This window comes from Phacochoerus africanus, chromosome X, assembly GCF_016906955.1.
Source record: "Phacochoerus africanus isolate WHEZ1 chromosome X, ROS_Pafr_v1, whole genome shotgun sequence".
Classification (NCBI taxonomy): domain Eukaryota; kingdom Metazoa; phylum Chordata; class Mammalia; order Artiodactyla; family Suidae; genus Phacochoerus; species Phacochoerus africanus.
This window is the reverse complement of record NC_062560.1, coordinates 13,815,065-13,835,599: the sequence shown is the minus strand read 5'-3', so window position 1 is coordinate 13,835,599 and position 20,535 is coordinate 13,815,065. Positions and strand designations below refer to the sequence as shown.

General features: G+C 39.7%; 1 protein-coding gene across 3 annotated transcripts in view; it reads right to left on the bottom strand.

The window, feature by feature from the left end:
- Nucleotides 1-3,894: 3,894 nt before the first annotated feature.
- MOSPD2 (motile sperm domain containing 2) overlaps nucleotides 3,895-20,535 on the bottom strand; it is a 64,763-nt gene continuing 48,122 nt past the window's right edge. The window contains exons 11-15 of one of the 3 annotated variants that reach the window (XM_047764563.1): nucleotides 17,137-17,233; nucleotides 16,247-16,343; nucleotides 15,860-15,989; nucleotides 7,033-7,135; nucleotides 3,895-6,429 (exon numbers count right to left, since the gene is read on the bottom strand). In XM_047764563.1, the coding sequence (XP_047620519.1) occupies nucleotides 6,292-6,429; nucleotides 7,033-7,135; nucleotides 15,860-15,989; nucleotides 16,247-16,343; nucleotides 17,137-17,233 (565 nt within the window). In that variant the 3' untranslated portion in view covers nucleotides 3,895-6,291. Of the gene's footprint in view, nucleotides 6,430-7,032; nucleotides 7,136-15,227; nucleotides 15,269-15,859; nucleotides 15,990-16,246; nucleotides 16,344-17,136; nucleotides 17,234-20,535 lie in introns of those variants that run through there. The other 2 variants (XM_047764564.1, XM_047764565.1) reach the window with 2 other exon arrangements.

Sequence of the window (20,535 nt, the reverse complement as noted above, 5' to 3'; positions counted from 1 at the left end):
TGGGGGTGTAGCAAATCCAGGCAGAAGGAGTTTTGAATGACTTACAAAAACTAGTGAGATTTTTAGCATACATACATGCATACACAGCTCTAGAATGACCTGAAAATTTGCAGGGGACTTTCTGGAATAATAGAATTCAAGGCATCGAACTGGACCAAAATCAATTGAAACAGTTAAATATGCTAGGAATCATGATGCAAGTTTCCATAAGAAAAGAATTTTTTTTCCTTTCTTAGTTTTAACCTTTTCTTGTAGCTACCTTCACAGAGCATATCTATGTTAAGAAAACAAATACAAACAAACTAACTGAAGTGAATGGGTTATCCAGAAAGAAAAGGGAAAGTTAAAAAGAAAAAACAAACCTGTCTTTAACTAGAGCTTCATTTATAAAAGTACACAATTCCTGGAAGTCCTCTTTGCTCCAGCACTCTAAGTCACCATGAGAATGTTTCTCAAGTGTTCTTTATGATGGAACAAATGTTTCAAATAGTGGTGATATACTTTCCCTTAACAGATTATTTATAAGTTTGAATGCCTCACATAGTTCTAGTCAATTTCCTTTCACATGCAGGACCTCTGGGAATTCAAAGCAGTCAGTTAGACTGGGTAATATTGGGTTCAGCTTCCTGACCCTGTGTTTCCTGGTCTGTAAAATAAAGGGACCATATTGAATGAGCTTGCAGGTTCCACCCAATACCTCCCCTTTCCCTTCAGTAGGGGCTGGGTCTAGTGAATGTGATGGGATAACATTCTCATGATTTAGGTTAACTTATACAGCAGAAGGTATTTTGCAGATATAATGTTCCCAATCAGTCACCTTTGAGTTCATCAGAATGGAGGTTACCCTGGGTGGGTCTCTTTTAATCAGGTGAGCCATTAAATGGAATTTCTTGAAAGAAGAGATCTGACATGAGAACAGCCATGTTGTGAACTGCCTATATAGGAGCCTAGATAGCAAAGACCTGGAAGTGGCCTATAGGAGCTGAGAGTAGTCTTTGTCTAACGGCCAGCAAGAAATTGAGGACCTCAGTCCTATAGCCACAAGGAAAAAAATTGTATCAACAACCTGAAGTTGATCTTTATCCAGTTGTGCTTCCATGGAGGATGCAGTTGGCTGACACCTTGATTTTGTTTTGTGAAACCTTGACCAGAGAACCCAGCCATACTGTATTAGACTCAACCCACACAAACCATAAGATTATTTGGGTTGTTTTAAGTTGCTAAATTTGTGGTAATTTGTTACATGGCAATAGAAAACTTATATGGCCTGATTTTATTAAACACATGACTCCTTGAGGTGACTAGACTATGGCCAAGATAATTAGTAGAAACACACCCTTCTAGATGCCCTTCTACAGAGTGATGGATAAATTTCACAGAAGGTTGATGGTACACAACTAAGCCCTCCATCAAAGTAAATAGTACATTAACTTGTACATTTCAAATCTTCTTGAAAGTAAGACCGGTCTAGGAGTTCCCATCATGTGCAGTGGTTAACAAATCCGACTAGGAACCATGAGGTTGCGGGTTCGATCCCTGGCCTTGCTCAGTGGGTGAAGGATCCGGCATTGTCATGAGCTGTGGTGTGGGTTGCAGATGGGGCTCGGATCCCGCGCTGCTGTGGCTCTGGCGTAGGCTGGTGGCTGTGGCTCCAATTGGACCCCTAGCCTGGGAATCTCCATATGCCGCGGGAGCGGCCCTGGAAAAGGCAAAAAGACCAAAAAAAAAAAAAAAAAGTAAGACCGGTCTATATAGCTTAAGATACCAAGAAACTTTTCCGGTCAAAGGTCATGAGTGGTGGTTTTCTCATCTCTTCTTCTCAAATATTGTATCTTCTCTTTTCCCCCTCCTGTTGTTAGGGTAAAGTTCTTAGCTCTGTCCTTTCAGTATTATAACCTATTCCTCAGACATGGCAGTTCTGAGTGGTTGTAACAAGCAGTGAACTTGGAAGTTTAGTTACTAACTAGCCATGTGACCTTGGGAAAAAGAATTCTTTCTTAGTCTCTTGGTTTCCTTATCTGTAAAACAAGATCTTATGATGTATTCCCAGACTATTCAAAGAAACCCGAACAATGGGTAGTTTCAAGGATCACTCAAATTCTCACTCTAGGAAGACTTAAAAGTGCACAGGATCTTGTTCCTCTGGGTCAGGGAGATGTTCCTCTCTTTTCCTGCCAGTTGAATCATTTGTCTCAAATATTTTAACATGTGCAAGAGATTAGTCTTACTTTGCATGGCAGGGGACATGAGTAGGGTAGGAAAGAGACTATTTGGACATTACAGGGAAGTAATTATATTCAAAGTTAGGGACTAAATTATTATGAGGATGTATTTTCTTTATGGAATTGTTACAAATATAAGGGGAAACTGTTACAGGTGGAATATTACAAGATCAGTTCTGGGTGTATGTGCAGTGGTGGAAAGAAAGATCAAACCAAGCCTTCCTCAGACTGGCAAGGGATACATACCCCTTCACAAGATTCAAGGCAGCCAGTCATCACTGGCTTTCTATGTGTCCTTTGACCTAGGCACCAGAATTAAGAGTGAGATACCAAGAAGGCCAAGGATAGGAGTACAAAGCAGGAAAAAGTTTGGAGAACTACCATTTGGCCTTAAGTGAGATGGGATATTCAGGATGATCAACCCAAGTGTGAAAAGTTCTAGGGCGCTAGGATGGAAGATGGTGAGGCAACACCAGCAAAGCCAGGCTTGCCTCTCCAGAGCAGTGTGAAATGTATTTCCTCTCTCATGCTCATCCTGTGAGGTGGTACTATGATTATAGACTCACTCAGGGATGAGGAAACTGAGGCTAAAAGAGGTTAATTAACATTCCCAAGTCACACAGGTAGCAAATGTCAGAGAGGGGACTTGAACCCAGGCAGTCTTCAGAGCCCTCACTCCTGCCCACCACTGTCTTGGTTGGGACAAATGGAAGGGTTTCTATTCTGTCCTCTTGGGCCAGGAAGAAAAGGGGAGTCTTATGCTTCTGGGGACCCATGTGTTCTGACTCAAGAAACCTCAAGTTGCTGGTAAAAATTTAGAGGAGAAAAAGCTGAAGCCTTTTATGAAGTAACTGATACTTTTCTAGCTGGAAATTCTCCCAACGGAGCTCTTCTGTTTCCTAGAAAATTTTGCCTCTGGGGAAAGGAGGCCACCCCCTCACAGTTGTGGGTACATGTGGTGCTCTCTGATAGGTTTGTGGTCTGTCTCTGTAGCTCTACTTTGAATTTCTTCCTTGGTTTTGTATCTCCACCTCTTTTGTAGTTTAGAAGATAGACCTGTACTATTCCTTTTATTTTTATGGATTGGTAGTTACCATTTGGGAGTTGTCTTCCAGAGGCCAGGAGACCACATAACCAATTCCCAGGGCCTTTTCCTCCACCATGCAGGGCTGCCCGGTCTCCCCTCCCTGACCACACCCATGCCCCTTGCTGGTGCTCTGTTGCCACCTTGCAGAGACCGCCTGCCATGTGCCTGACAGCTGAGTAGGGCTTCTTGTCAGCCTGCTTCCTGCTGTTGCTATCAGGTAGGCAGGCAGGCGTGTAGGGACTAGGACTGGGGGGTGTAGGGTGATTCTGACATGGGTGACAGTGCTAGTGGTAGTGTCCATGATGGAGCCCCCAGTGGGGGCAGTGAGGCCAATGCTAAGTCTGGGGAAAATGGACATCTCCCCTAAAGAGCAGCAAGACCCTGACCTGGGGGGGCGAGGAGAAACGGGATACATTAAGGATGGGTTTACCTGAAGCCACCACTGCGTCTTTGGAAGCTTGTGGTGCCGTCCTTGTAAAAATTCAAGCAGGTCCAGGAGAAATTAATGTGATCTCTGAAAGGTCAGAGTGAGCCTGAGCATGGACTTTTAAGATGTTTTATCAATTAGAGACCAGAGGTTTTTCCTGATGATATTTATTGCATAAATGTAATTATTTTTCTAAAACATATTAAAATAGAAAACATGTTCTTTTGATCAATTTATACAAAGAAAATACCAATATAGTAATAAAAATACTGAAAATATATGAAAAGCACCAGAACATTAGAGAAATTACACTGGCAACAATTCTAGGAATATATTTTTTTTTTGTAATTGTACAATAAAGTGCTATTAAATCCAGTCAAAATTAGTGGCAAGATATAAAAACAGTTATGGTATATTATGAAATTTGAGGCAAGGTTTACCAGCAATTGCATTTTTAGGCTACTTGCCTATAATGATTATTTCATTAATGTTTTCATGGAAACTCTATGCCTTTCAATTTCCAAGTGAAAACAATCTAAATCTAAATGTTGGTCCTTGGTAATTTGGTCATGAACAGGTAATGACATTTAAAAATAAAATCATTAATTATAGAGTCCTCAAAATAATCATACAAATGTGATAAAATCAAATCAAATGAAGACAGAATAAAATCAAATGTAAATATTCGTGATTAATCAAGACAAGTACAAAAGTTTAGATACCTTTGATTTTATAGTTAATTTTCAGTAAATTTTGCTTAGTCACATTTAATAGACACACAAATGTTAAGTTATTAATTTCAACTGGCCAGACACTGGAGAAAAACATTTTAGTGAGGCGATAACATTTTCATGTGAAACATTAAAGGGACACCGTTAGGACAATACATTTCCAGTTTTGACCAATTATTTCCTCATTTAATTGCCAAAGAACAAAGCAACACATAAATACTATGGGGATTAGACTATAATAAAGCCAGGAATCTACCATATAAGGGGAAACTGCTGTACGCACACATAGGGAGATACTACAGACAGTACTTAGGGTGGGCTGCAGTCAGTGTCACGTCTGGAGTTGGCAAACTGAAACAGAAAAACCCAAATTAAGACAAAGTATCAGACCAGTGTCCATTTAAGGTTTTATTTCCTAGGCCACTTGTGAAAGGACTATCATTTCCTTCTTCACAGCGCCATTTTGGAATCATCACCTTCTCAAGATGAGAGCTGCCAACACTACGCCTCAGAATAAAACATTCTCCAAACATGGCTCAATCAAATCTCACCATTTATTTTACAGGCAGACTATTTTTTTTTTCTTTCATATAAAGTAGATTTACATGTGAATCAACAAGGACTGAAAATGGGGATAGAGGTGAGAAAACAAACGACTTTCATTAGCCTCTGCTCCTGTGAGCCGTATCATTGTAGGAATTGAGGAACCGCCCTCAGTATTGCTGTGACAAAGGCAGAATATCAAGCAAGTCAAATTAGCCCTGGTCTGAAGGTTTTACAGTCAATCTCTGACCTATATTTTTCACTCTTAAATGGAGAACCGACACTTGGGTTTCGATTTTTTTTTGTCCAGTCTTTGGTCAAGTTCCCTTCTCAAGGCTGATTTTAACCAGGAACGAAAATGTAAACAAATTATACTGCTATGCATCTCAAAAACTTACTTTTCAAAACGACTTTAACTCATTTTCATTTAGAAAAGCGGGTAAAGATGGTCCAGTGGAGGGGATCAGGCCTTTATAATAAATGAAGCAAGAGGGTTCATGTCCAGCCATAGAGAGCAACGTGAATCCATGGAAAAAGGACTGGAAAGTGGGACTAGAGCGGTCGGTTCTCCTTTTGGACCTTACTTGAGAATTTAGTTTCCAAAATCCCCACCTAAATGAGAGTATTCATTAAAAAGTCTGAGATGAATAAAAGGCAGGCAGGCCTTTAAGGAAGACAGATAAGAAACAAAGGCTAAAGGTGGTTTGGCATTAAGTGGTTTTACATTCCAAAAGAACATTGATTAGCATCTGTTAGTAGTTCTCAAAATTACAAAGTCATGGTTACAGAAATTACTCTTTATGTTTTTTTAATATACAGGTTCTTCTATATACATAGTATAGAAAAGCTAATAAGTTGGCTCAGCTGTAATATTTCTGTCCAAAAAAAAAAAAAAAGCAGATTACATTTTTTGGCTGCAACAAAGCATGTTCCTTATACTTTCTCCTTTTGGCTAACATATATATACATGATAAAACAAGCTTTCAGAGTATTCAAATCAAAAGGGAAAAATAAATTATCTCTAAGCTATTAATTCACACAATGGATATGCCTTTACTTAATTTACTAACTACCTATAGTCTCTGGTAATCAATTTCTTCAGTGTTTCCTTATTTTAACAGTTTATTTTCAAGACGTGTTTCAGTCTCCCCCTCAATGTCGTGCATGTCCTTGGAGGAAGCACAGCTGTGTGACACTCTCAGCGTGGTGGACAATCTCTAGGTCTTACTTTTTTCCAACTAATGAACGGAAGAGCCATGTTGCCTACCGAGCACCACTTCTTTAACTGTACAGCAAATAGAAGAAAGAGATGACAAAAGCAAGCGAGAGCACTGTTAAGGAAAGCAGCAGCTGCTGGAACCAGACACAACGCTGAACTTGGTCTTCAAGCTTCCTATTGCTTTCTAGTAAACGATTGAGCTGAAGAGGGAAAAAAGGTGGAAAGGTTTATATCAATAACAGTACATTCGCCACGGGCCTGACAAACAGGAATATTAGGAATCTCACAAACACTTAAGGGATGGAGTCCCTCTACTCTGAAAGGCTGGGAGCTGGAAATGCAATGAGGAATTAGATTTGGTTGGTGAACAGATGAGTATCTCTGTTTATGATCATTTTGAAAAGGTCTTATTTTCTAGCTGAGAAAGGAGCAAAGCAATCACTTCCCGGCGGTACTGAAACCAAGCTATTCAGAAAGAGGGCCCCCCTCCATCTTTGCCAAATTTAAATGTACTATGTGGTACCTCTTCCGGGAGATCAAGTTCTTCAATACTCCCCAAAGCTCCATGTGCTTTGCTCTATGGTCCCTAGTCCAAATCCAAATAGCCAGAGCTTTCAAAAAGTGAGTAGATCTCCAAAAGTTACCTACTGCTTACCATTTCTGATCTGGCTTCCCTTCACAAAGAAGAGAGCATTTCTGTTGCATCTATGTCAAAGCTTTCCCTCATGGTGGTAGGAAAAATGGATTCCTAATATTGATTGACATTAACAACTTCATTTCTGTTAGGAAGAAATAACACTTACTTGTAGAAATAGATCTTCATTGGTTTTATCTGACATGTTAAAAGCATGGTCTTTTAATGTGAGAGTGGTTGGCTTACTGCTCTCAACAATATGGCATCTTAACCTATGGAAACAGCAAACACAGGAGAAGCTCTGAAAACTGAGAAGTTACCCTTCTGTAAAAGCCATTTATAGTTTACAAAGGAAATCTCTATTTGTAAGGATGTCTCCCTCTCTGTACCAGAGAGAAGATTCAAAACTCTAGAAACCTCTAGAAACTCAGTGGAGAAAGGCACCGACCTAAGTGTGAACAACAAACTTGCCTGTGTATACTGTGCTTTTCCTGACATCCTGCCGTAACTGGCTCCCTCACCCCCCAACATCACCTTTTATCTTTAGCTGGAGATGGTATTAAAGGTGGTGTCCATGAGCCATTTCGGGGAGTTTGACTGTTTGCCTGGGTATCTCTCACATGTACGGGAGGTGTACATGCTATTAAACTTCTGTCTTTCTCCTGTTCATCTGTCTATGATTGTGGGGGGATAGGGTGGAGTTTCTTAGCCAAGAACCTAGAAAAGTAATGGGAAAATTATTTTTCTTCTCCTACAGTTTGACGAGCCACCACTGCCTGCTGAGATACCACACTTGCTTGGGAACCTGCACCTGGGATCCTGGGAAACTGGCAGAAGCCAGAGAAGGGCAAGAATTCTTACCAAAGTACCAAAGTCAGCTCTCCTGGTGCCAGGTTGAGAGAGGAAGGTAAATGTTTCACCTTGTCCCTTCCTTTCCACATTTAGATTAGTAGGAGAAACAAATGGTTTTGTCTGCTAGCTTCTTAGGCAGATTGACTTCGGTAGACATTTTTGTTATGAGTACTTTTCTTTTCTCTTGATCCTCTTTCCTCCCACAGGTGGCCATGGTTTCATCTCTGTCTTTTGTGTTGTTTGTCCTAAGGGGAATCACAGTACAGCTGTCTTGGGAGCTTGGCTTTATGACCAGTGAGAATATTCTCTGGTCGCTGCTGGCTGGAGGATGCATGTGTCTGCCTGTATCTGGCGACCAACTTAACAGGCTGGGGATCTGAGACACAGAGTGATGCATGGCATTCTCTGACCCTATTGGCTCTCGTGGGAGTTTGTCATAAGAGGACCTGGTCCGTAAGGGGCCCTTGGCATCTCAACCTTCCTTGTCTGACTTAGTAATGGCACAGTCCTGTTGCAGAAGCGCCTACCCGGTGTCACAGAGTAGGTCTGTAACTGAAGGCATTGCCCATTCTTGGGGCAAACCAGAGGCACTTTTCACATTATTCTTAGCACCTGTCCCCACGAAGGTCTCTGCTTTCTTAAGCCAACACTGGGGGTGAACTCACCAAATCTTGTGAGGGCTCCACCTTTTGCACCCTCTTTTGGGATGCTTCTTGCATTCAGGGTTAAGCCATCAAAACACTTATTGGGTTGAGTTGCTATTGAGATTAATATAAGATCCTACTTGTCAATGGCCAAATGATGGATCTTTTGAATTTGGAAGAACTTCTCTGGAAAGACCAACTTGAAAGGAGGACATGAAGGAGTATGGTGGCTAGCCTTAGGGATGTCCTTAGCAAGAGGAAATTACAAAGCTCTTTTAACCTCTACTTTCAGAAGCTATCTACCAAATTTAGAGAGCAGTTAAAAGGATTAGTGGCCATTCAGTTCCTCACTCCCAGGGACCTTGACTGGCTGCTAAGGGGTGTTCTTCACACCCATCAGCAGATGAGCCAGATGGTCCCCTGGGAAAACAGGCACACTGACAAAGGAAATGTGACAAGAGTTTCTCCCAGGCCCGCCTACAAATGATCAGGAAATGGATCAGTTGCAGGCTGATGTTCAGGGGCTGGCAGAAGCAATAGCAGGGGCCTTTTCGCTTACAGGTGAATTGGTCCAAGGTTGAACTGTACACGTAGAAAAAGAGCATTCAGAGGCCTTTGTTGAACACTTGATACAGACTATGTAAAAAGGCATGCTGCACTAAGCCCTAGAAGTCCAGAACATAGAAATCATTTGATTCTCATCTTAATTGGAAATCTTCTCCCTGATATAAAGCACATTGAAGAAAATGTAGTTGGATGAGTGGGTCAGTCCCTTGCTATCACTCAGGCAGCAAGCCAGTATTTTTAGGAATTTAAAGCAACTGTCTTTCTCTTGCAAATCTTTACAAAACCAGAAATGCAGCTCTAGAAGCAATTCAAAGTTCACCCATCTTGACCGATCCCCAAACCTGCCCTATTTGTCTCAAATACTTGTAGGTATTATAAAAGACCAGTACACTACAATCAGGACTGTTCTGCACTTAGAAAAAAAATTTAAATAATTACTCTAAACCTCTGATAATAGGCAAACACATCCCAAAACTCCAAGAAAAAAAAAAGCACATACTTTCTCTGTGCCTTTGAGACGTAAATTTTCTACCCCACTTTCTCTAGGACCTGATAGCCAGCTCTTAGAAATGCAAACATCAGAAAAATGATTTTTCATTAGAAGGAGTAAAAGGAGGATTTCCCGTTATGGCTCAGTGGCTAACGAATTCGACTAGGAACCATGAGGTTGCGGGTTCGATCCCTGGCCTTGCTCAGTGGGTTAAGGATCCGGTGTTGCCGTGAGCTGTCGTGTAGGTCACAGACGCAGCTCGGATCCTGCATTGCTGTGGCTCTGGTGTAGGCTGGCAGCAACGGCTCTGATTATACCCCTAGCTGAGGAATCTTCCTATGCCGTGGGTGCGGCCTTAGAAAAGAAAAAAAAAAAAAGGAGTAAAAGGAGCTATTATTTTGAAGTTAGGCAAATGAAAAAAAAAATACAAATACTAGTGAAAAAACAAACAAAAAAGCTCTAGCGCTCTGAGCAGGTAAACTTATTCCAACTGGCAGAAACACAATTTGGATCCAACTTTTATAAACCAGTGAGTTTTGTGTTACTACACCTAATTCATGGCTAAAATTTTAGAACCAAAGCTGTAGGATCTCTGTTGGCATCTTTGTGTTTATATGTGTTTATGTATGTTACAAATATGTGATATTTTTCGACCTCTGAAGGGTAGTGCCAAAATTAATTTGTAAAAGCACTAATTGGCTTAAAGAAAAATAAGTGCTTTTCAAATGAAGTATTCCTGAAACTCTCAGAAATATTGAAACTAACCCCAATTCTTTTTGACATTCACATGATTTGGGGATACTCTTTGGTAAATAAAAGGTAGGTTTGGTTTAATTAAACAGGTAGGTCTTCAGAGTTATCAACATTAGATATAATGCAGACATGTGCGTTTTATTCTACCTGGGTTTACTATTCAAATAAGTTCACGTTATCTCTGTTAGCAAATTTGTCAGCAAGAAAAAAAAAAACTTTGGATAAGACTGATTTTGTGTAATGTCTCAATGTTTTTATGAGTAGTCTAAACATAAGTGTTGGGAACAAGGGAATTAGATAGATATCAGTGGGATAAAAGTTTTTAGGTGAAATTCTCGGCAATGAGTGTTTTATGGCATATCTACTTAGCAGTTTTCTAAATGTTTTTGGTAACTTGAAACTTTTATAGAGTTTTGCTAAGTTAAATTTAAATGATGGGAAAATCACTGAATATCTAGATCATTTCCAAATAAGATAAAATACTGAAATATTAATTACTCCACATGTTTATCTACTTTTAGGTTTTGACTATAGAATGAAAGATACTTGGGTTTATGAGTAAACATATCTTGTGCCACACTGAAAAGCTGGACTATGAGGAAGCATATGCTTCTAGAAATTACAATATATATATATATTCATAAATTTGCCAATCTAAAAGAATGCTGCTGTCACAGACTGCAGGTGCTTTTTAGTTTTCACTAGAAAGTAAGGTTTCTAAGAGTTATTAAAACTACCAGAAATAGTAAGTATAACACCTCTGTATCCAAGAAGTAGCATGGGTTTTGGCCAAGAGAAGGTATGAAGATGCATTTTTGTTAAGGGAAAATGAAGGTTATTTTACCCTAAAGTAAAAAGCTAGCTACTTCAGAATAGGGAATAGGAGAACAAAGGACAAATTAAGTGGACATAGAAAGTTGGGAAGAGAAAGAATGAGAAAATTGTACCTGGTGTAGTCAAGCTGGCTAAAATTGAATGAATTTCTTTTTAGGGTTTTAAAAATAAGCTTATCAGTAGTGTTAATTATGTCAAACTAAACTTTCTTTCATTTGCTAACAGAACAAAGTTTTATTGGACTAGTGGTCTGCTCCTGATAAGAGACTATGAAAGGTTTTTCTTTACTTTTTTAAGTAATCTGCCTAGAAAGCAAAGATTTTGCCTTTCATCAAAACAATTTCCCGTGTTTCATGCTGTCTTTATCATTAGACGTTTGATTACTTTAGAAAATTGAGTTTTGTTTTGTTTTTTTTTTTTGTCTTTTTAGGGCCTCATCCACAGCATATGGAAGTTCCCGGGCTAGGGGGTGGAATCAGAGCTGCAGCTGCCGGCCTACACCAGAGTCACAGCAACACAATCTGAGCTGCATCTGTGACCTACACCACAGCTCACAGCAACACTGGATCCTTAACCCACTGAGTGAGGCCAGGGATCGAACCTGCATCCTCATGGATACTAGTCGGGTTCGTTAACCACTGAGCCAAGACGGGAACTCCCGAACACGAACACTGAGTCTTTCAAAAGTTAAAGAGTTAAGTTTTACTCACAACTATGTGACCTGCATTTGCCTTTGAAAATTTTTTAAACTGCTACTTTGGTTAACTTAGAAATTAAGTATTGCTTTATAATGATTTATGATTCTATTTAGTCAAGTTTCCAAAAATCTTTTGGTATTTTTTGACAAACTTCCCTAAATCAAATTCCAAAGAAGGTCTTTTTGACCTCAAACTAACTCTGGGATTTTCCCAGAGGGTTCCTGGAACACCTCAGAAGATGTATTCTCTCCTTTTAAAAAGATGCTAATTAGGCTTATTTGATATGTTAAATTACACTGGACGCGTTGTCAAATATGAATACTAAACCTTCTGATTTCTTGATTGTATTTGTATAGATACACGTTTCACCTTCAAAGAGATTTGCAGCAAGAACCCTGACAAGTATTCTATAATACAGGTTTCTGATAACTTTAAGATTGTAAAATTGAATTGGGTAAGAATTTCCAGAACTAATGCAAAAACTGGATTCAATCAGAACAAAAATTAATAACACGGCACTGAAGGAACCTGATGAGAATGATTATAATTATCATGACTTTTTGTTTGAAACATAATGTTTTGTTTCTCCACTTATAAGTAAAACTTTTTCTCTTAAGCTATCTATGATTTATGGCAATTTGGTGAGTTACACCATTGTAAGCAGACTTGAAACAATTTTTCTCCATACTCGATGCCTCCAGAATTTAGCAACTTTGTGAATATTCCTTTTCATGGTGATATAGTTATCTGCATAAGTTCAATAAGAATCTGTTCTTCTTATAACAGGATACAATTGGAGACATGGTTACATGGTTATTGTCAAGACTTTGACTCAAATGTCATATTTGAAAATGAAATGAGTAAAGTCAGATATGACCAGATGGCTTTAAGGAACTGAAGACCCTTGGAAAAAACTCACCTGGTACCTTGCTTACAGGGTTCCAGACTGCCTTCCCAGGTGAGTAAGGAAGGTCACTTCTGGCAAGCTCAGGAACCTCAGGATATTTTGGGAACCTCAAGAAGAGAGGAATTTGCCTATATTGGCATAACAACCTTACCTTTGTTGGCTGTGCTTTTCCTGATAGCCTCTGCTAATTGGCTTCCCCCCACCCCTCATCATCTTTGTTTCGTCTTTAGCTGGAGATGGTATTGAAGGTGGTAGCTTGGGCCATTTGGGAGAGTTACTGGGCTTTTCTGGGTCTCTCCCCTGTTTACCTAAGATATGCATGTTAATGCCATTTTGGTCTGTTTCTCTCTGTTGATCTGTCTTTTATTAGAGAGGGGTCTCAGCCAAGAACCTAGAAGGGTAGAGGGAAAATTATTTTTCCTTTCCTACATCTTCTAACGTTATTGCATGTATAACACAAGCAATTACAAAGTGCTCTATTACCATCTAGAACAGTGTGCATAGGTTTTCAGTAGGAAGGAAACCATCTCTTCTAGATGAGAGACACTGTATTAACCTGGGCCTTCAGTACCAAACCACCAAGTCTTTACTGTTTCTGTGAGATAAGTGATCCCCTTTTGCCAGTTACAGAACAGTAAGCCATTCAGAACTGATTTATGAAAAAGAGAACAACAAAGCAACTCATATATAACAAAACCAAAAAAAAAAAAAACCCCAAAACCCCACAAACCCCCAAATCCTAATTTTGAGGTACTGTTTTCCTAAGAACTTCAAAACTAGGCCCTCCTGTCATATAACTTGAAAATTTAAGTATCTAACTACTCCATCTAAAAACAGTCAAAGCCATCCTGGGCCTTATCGAGGGCTGTGTTCCTTCCTCTTGACTTAAGGCTGAGCCCTCCCCTTGGCTTTAGGTTCTGTTCCTTCTAACGTTCTCAGGGATTTCACTGCCAACAACTTCTCTTGTAAGGTCAGCCCCTCCTTTTGAAATGGTCCTTATGATGGTTTTACATAGTGCTCAGTTATCTCCCCATTAAAAAGCCCACATAATCCCTATATCAATACTACATTCTTCCTTCCACATATGACCCCAGGCCCTCCCCAGCAAGCCAAACCTCCTGGGGAGTTTTATTTCTTTGGCATCTGGCTTGTGCCAACTGTTCCTTGTGAGGTCATCAATGACCATGATGTCACCAGCAGCACTCTGTCCCTCCTTCACGAAACACACTCGAACTTGGGCTTTGATGACACAGCTCACTTACTGGTTTCCCTCCTGACTCTTATATTGTCCTCCTCTGGCCACTAACTACTCCTCCAGGCCAGCTCTAACGTTTACCTCCCTCACTGGGAAAAAGTAAGACCTAGCCCAGAGGAAATAGAGCTCATCTTCCCCGGCCCATTCTTGTTCTCCTCTCCTATATGAGTGGCTCCTTGTCCAAGGCGTTTCAGATTGGGTCAGCGTTCTCTCACTGGTTTTATGATGGTGACCAAGCTGCTTGCTCCTTTGTGCTCTGTCGGCCTCTCCAACATTCTTTCTCATATGGAGCCTCTCATCCTCTCTTCTGGCCACATCTGTATTCTTGCAACTCCTTTTCTGAAGATTTAACTCAATGGCAACCATTACTGGGCTTCCCATCTTCTCATTTATAAAGTGGGGCAAATAACTACCTATGACCTACGGCTGTTTTAGTGGCTAAATGAATACATAAGAGTAACACATTTTTGGAGTTCCCATTGTGGCTCAATGGAAATGAATCTGACTAGCAGCCATGAGGACTTGGGTTCGATCCCTAGCCTCGCTGTGTTGGGGATCTGGCTTTCCCGTGAACTGTGGTGTAGGTTGCAGACGCGGCTCTGATATGGCATTGGCTGTGGCATAGGCCAGCGGCTACAGCTCCAATTCGACTCCTAGCCTGGGAACCTCCATATGCTGCGGGTGTGGTCCTTTGGGGAAAAAAAAAAAAAGCCAAAAAAAAAAAGGGGGTAACACACTTAAACCAGTGCTGGCAATAGAGCAAGTTCTACTTAAGTGTTAACTCAGTATCTATCACTCTTTTTTACTTGTGTCTGCCCATAGTCTATTGTTTACAGAGCCCCAGCCCCCACCCCCTGCAAAATAATCCTTTAAAAAAAATAAGCCAGATCATTTCTTGGCTCTGCTCGGCACCAACTAACAGTTTCTCCTCTCAAAATCAAAAGTTCTAATTATGGCAATGACCTGGCTCCCTACTGTCCCTCTTACTGGGTTCAGGCTATACGGACCACCTTGCTATTCATCACATAGGCCAAACACACTTCTTTTTCATTCGTGAGTCCCTCTACCTGGAAAGCTCTTTTTCCATTTATTTATTTAGCTTACTCTCATTTCCTTCAGGTCCTACTCAAATGTCATCAGAGTAGCCATCCTTTAACTACCTTCAACTGAACTCTCTGGATCTTGGCACCACTGACATTTGGGGCTGGATCAATCCTTGTTAAGCAGAGTGGTCTTGTGCATTGTGGGATATTGAGCAGCACCCCACTGTCCAGTTATGACAACCAACAATGTCTCCAGGTATTGACAAGTGTCCCTTGGGGGACAAAACTGGGCATGCTCTGAAAAAAAAGACCACAACCAACCTTCTTCTCTTTTCTATACATCTTCTCAAGACTTGACATACCTGCATGAACACACACAGACATAAATGTATATGCCTGTACAGTCACAGGGTTTTCTCTTAAATAGGGTAACTGTCATACATATGTTTCTATAAATAGGTTTTTTCCTGTTCCTAATAGTATATCATACACATCTTCCCTGTATCAGAACAGACAGACATACTACACTCTTCTGAATGGCTGAAGAGTACCTCTTAGTGTGGACATACTCAAATGCATTTCACTGTTGCTTTACTGGTGATCGTTTAGGTTCTTTCCCATTTTTCACTAGTACAAACAATGCTGCAACAAATATTCTAGTATATAAGATGAGTAACTGCTGGACTAGAGATCTGTGTTTGTAATACTGACATACCCAGATGCTTGCACTGGCCTACAAGCTAGCGTCCGCTACTAGACTAGCAATCTCCTAGAGACTTCAGGTCTCATTCACTTGGGCACCCCAGAGCCTTGGAGGGCTTGGGGCCCACGCTGTAACCCTAGATGTCTATTAGATAGAAGAAGGCAGGAATGCCTGCCTAGCCCATGTTAAACACATTACTCTTTCGGAGTCTTCCTATTGCAGTTTGAGAGCCTTTGAGTAAAAAGCGTACCTGTGCTCCATCACTTTGTTTCTGGGAACTTCTTTCCAGAACTGAGTCAATTCTGTTTGGCCTGTGCCAGATGACTGTTCCATTTCTGCAGCCATTATCAGAAAACGATCTTGGGCAGAGACTGTTAAACCTGCATTCCAAAAGGGTAACTTATATAAACAGGAACCTTTACAAGGGGTCAGATATGTGGCTTAGGCATTATTCAATGCCTCATGTTAATGAGACCCATTCACCCACCTCATTTTACAGGTGAGAAAAGAGCTACCCAGAGTGTGGTGAGATGAGTTGCTGACACTCTGCTAATTTCTAGATTCCAGTCCAGCTCTGCTGACTCATCACCCAGCCCCAGGTCCCCAAACCCCAACATTCCACTTGGTGACAACTCACCCCCGTGGGGAGACACAACTATATCAACTGATGCACCAGGATCACAGCTGCTGTTGCTTGGCTTGACTCTGTATTTTTCTGGAGCAGTTGTTCTCACCTGTTTATAAAAACAGTAGTCACATAATAACCTCTATACTTTTTTGGGGGGAAGTGGCTTTTAAATGACTTAAAAAAATCAGTTAATTGAGTCTATAAAACACCCTTGGTGGTTATGCATGGAATGTATCTTTTCCCATCACTAGGAAAAAAGCATCTTGATCTTTTTTAAAAATACACTCATCAGTCCCACTGTCACTTAGCTTTCCTCTTAAATAAAAAATTAATCCAAATGTTAAATATTTATCGTGTTAATTGCCTGAGTTCAATAATTCATATTAAAAAACAATGCATGTTAGAACACGTTACAATGGCATTCACAAATTTAAAAACAGTAGATAATCAAAGGACATCCACAAAGTAGATGACTTAAGGAAGAAATGCCTAGAACACAGGGCAATGATGAACTCAGTCCTATTATACTTGATGCTCAGAGTCAGGTTAGTATCCACTATAAACTATACTCCAGAATATACCAGACTTGGGGGAAAAGGACTTGTGATTTTATAATTTTTCACTGTTATGAATCACTCATATAATGAAGAGTGATTTTCCTTATTTATGTACTTTTTACAACAAACATTAAACCCTGGGGTTAATTTGGACAGTACCCTATCAGTGTACATTAAAGACTGAGATATAGATCTCAGGGGACATTTTAGATAAGCTATGACACATGGTTAGAACTAGAAGGCAGCATGACAAGCCTAAATATATCATAAATAAAAACATGCAAGTTCAAAATGATCAATTTTTCAATTTTCACACATAACTCATATCTTTCAGATATTTACCTTAAATGCCACTATGTTTTTAGTTACATTTGTCAACACTATTAAAGCTTTCTTTTCTCCAGATTCTGTACTTCCAAAATACAGTTCTTCTGCTGGGCTAGGTGGGCACAAAAGAATAAAGTATTGGTATTGCTCAGAATAAATGACAATCTAATCATAAGCTTGAATGAAAGTATTTGGTTAATATTTTACACTCATTTGTATAGATTTCATCAAAAGATGATAAAACAATACCTAATATAATTTGTATTTTAATCCTATTGAGTCAATGCATGCTACTTAATATGTCCTATGGTTTCCCCCAAGATCAAAAGCAAAATAGGAGGGAACAGAAGAGAGCATTAGGAAGATTCTAAATTAGCCCTATAATCTGTACCACTGTAAGGTGCATTTATTTAAACACTTTGGTATCAAACATTTAGAGAAGAGCTAACAAATCTCCTTCTGAAACTATTTCAAACAATTGCAGAGGAAGGGATACTCCCAAACTCATTCGATGAGGCCACAATCGCCCTGGTACAAAAACCAGACAAATATTCCACAAAAAAAGAAAACTACAGGCCAATTACACTGATGAACATCGATGCAAAAATCCTCAACAAAATACTAGCAAAACGAATCCAACAATACATTAAAAGGATTGCACATCATGATCAAGTAGGATTTATCCCAGGGATGCAAGGGTTCTTCAATATCCGCAAATCCATCAGTGTGATACACCACATTGACAAACTGAAGAATAAAAACCATATATGATCCTCTCAATAGACATGGAAAAAGCCTTTGACAAAATCCAACACCCATTTCTGATAAAAACCCTTCAGAAAGTGGGCATAACGGGAACCTACCTCAACATGATAAAGGCCATATATGACAAACCCACAGCGAACATCATTCTCAATGGTGAAAAGCTGAAAAAATTCCTGCCGAGATCAGGAACAAGACAAGGATGTCTGCACTCGCCACTACTATTCAACATAGTTCTGGAAGTCCTAGCCACAGCAATCAGAGAAGTAAAAGAAATAAAAGGAATCCAAATTGGAAAGGAAGAAGTAAAACTATCACTATTTGCAGATAACATGATCCTATACCTAGAGAATCCTAAAGACTCTACCAGAAAACTGTTAGAGCTCATCCATGAATTTGGCAAAGCAGCAGGATACAAAATCAATACACAGAAATCGATAGCATTTCTGTATACTAACAATGAAAAAGCAGAAAAGGAAATTAGAGAAGCAATCCCATTTACCATCGCATCCAAAAGAATAAAATACCTAGGAGTAAACCTACCTAAAGAGACAAAAGACCTGTATGCTGAAAATTATAGACCCTGATGAAAAAAATCAAAGATGACACAAATAGATGGAAAGACATATACCATGCTCGTGGATTGGAAGAGTTAATACTATCAAAATGGCTATACTACCTAAGGCAATCTACAGATTTAACGCAATCCCTATCTAACTACCAAGGACATTTTTCACAGAACTCGAACAAAATATTTTAAAGTTTGTTTGGAAACACAAAAGACCCAGAATAGCCAAGGACATCCTGAAAAAGAAAAAGGGAGCTGGAGGAATCAGGCTCTGGGACTTCAGACTATACTACAAAGCAACAATCATCAAAACCACATGGTACTGGCACAAAGACAGAAATATAGATCAGTGGAACAGGATAGAAAGCCCAGAATTAAATCCACGCACCTGCAGCTAACTCATCTATGACAAAGGAGGCAAGAATATACAATGGAGAAAGGACAGCCTGTTCAATAAGTGGTGCTGGGAAAACTGGACAGCCACATGGAAAAGAATGAAATGAGAACACTCCCTAACACCACACACAAAAATAAACTCCAAATGGATGAAAGACCTAGATATAAGACCAGACACTATAAACCTCTTAGAGGAAAACACAGGCCAAACACTCTCTGACATAAACGACAGCAACATCTTCTCAGATCCACCTCTTAGAGTACTGACAGTAAAAACAAAAATAAACAAATGGGACCTAAGCAAACTGAAAAGTTTCTGCACAGCAAAGGAACCCCTAAACAACACAAAAAGACAACCCACAGAATGGGAGAAAATCTTTGCAAGTGAATCGACTGACAAGGGATTAATCTCCAAAATTTATAAACAACTTCTGCAGCTCAATATCTAAAAAAAAAAAAAAAAAAAACCATCCAAAAATGGGCAGAAGATCTAAACAGACAGTTCTCCAAAGAAGACATACGGATGGCCGAGAAACACATGAAAAGATGTTCAACATCACTCATTATTAGAGAAATGCAAATCAAAACCACAATGAGGTACCACCTTACACCAGCCAGAATGGCCATCATCAAAAAGTCTACAAACAACAAGTGCTGGAGAGGGTGTGGAGAAAAAGGAACCCTAGTACACTGTTGGTGGGATTGTAAATTGGTGCAACTCTTGTGGAAAGCAGTATGGAGATTCCTCAGAAAACTAAATATAGAACTACCATTTGGCCCAGCAATCCCACTCCTGGGCATCTACCCAGAGAAAACCACAACTCGCAAAGACACATGTACTCTGATGTTCACTGCAGCACGATTTGCAATAGCCAAGACATGGAAACAACCTAAATGTCCATCAACAGAGGTGTGGATCAAGATGTGGTCCATATACACAATGGAATATCACTCAGCCATTAAAAAGAATGAAATACCAGCATTTTTTGCACCATAGATGGACCTAGAAATGATCATGCTAAGTGAGGTCAGCCATACAATGAGACATCCACATCAAATGCTTTCACTGACATGTGGAATCTGAAAAAAGGACAGACTGAACTTTGCAGAACAGACGCTGACTCACAGACATTGAAAAACTTATGGTCTCTGGAGGAGACAGTTCGGGGGGTGGGGGGATGTGCTTGGGCTGTGGGATGGAAATCCTGTGAAAATGGATTGTTATGATCATTATACAACTATAGATGTGAAAAATTCATTTGAGCAATTAAAAAAAATAAATAATAGAAAAAAAAATAAACTCTTTGGTAGGTGATAGATAAAATCAAAGAAGAAATTCCCATTTCAACTTTACCTAAGTATAAACATTTAGAATGAGGCACATTTTTATACACCAACAAAGAAAACTATAACTTAAAAAGATTACTGGGAATATATTTAAATAACACAATAATTCCTAACTAAAGGATTTTTCTAAGTAATACGGAAGGAGAAACAAAACAACATTTGAGGTGAGAACTCCAGGAAAAATATGTCAAAAAACAAAATGCGAGCCTCAAAATAGAAATTTTACTATTACTGGCCACTGTAATGCCCACGACCTAAACAAAAAACTAGAAGACTCCAGCAAAGTTTGTGTAGTTTAATTGTATGAGCCAAATTGTATCATGTGCCTCCAAACAATGCGG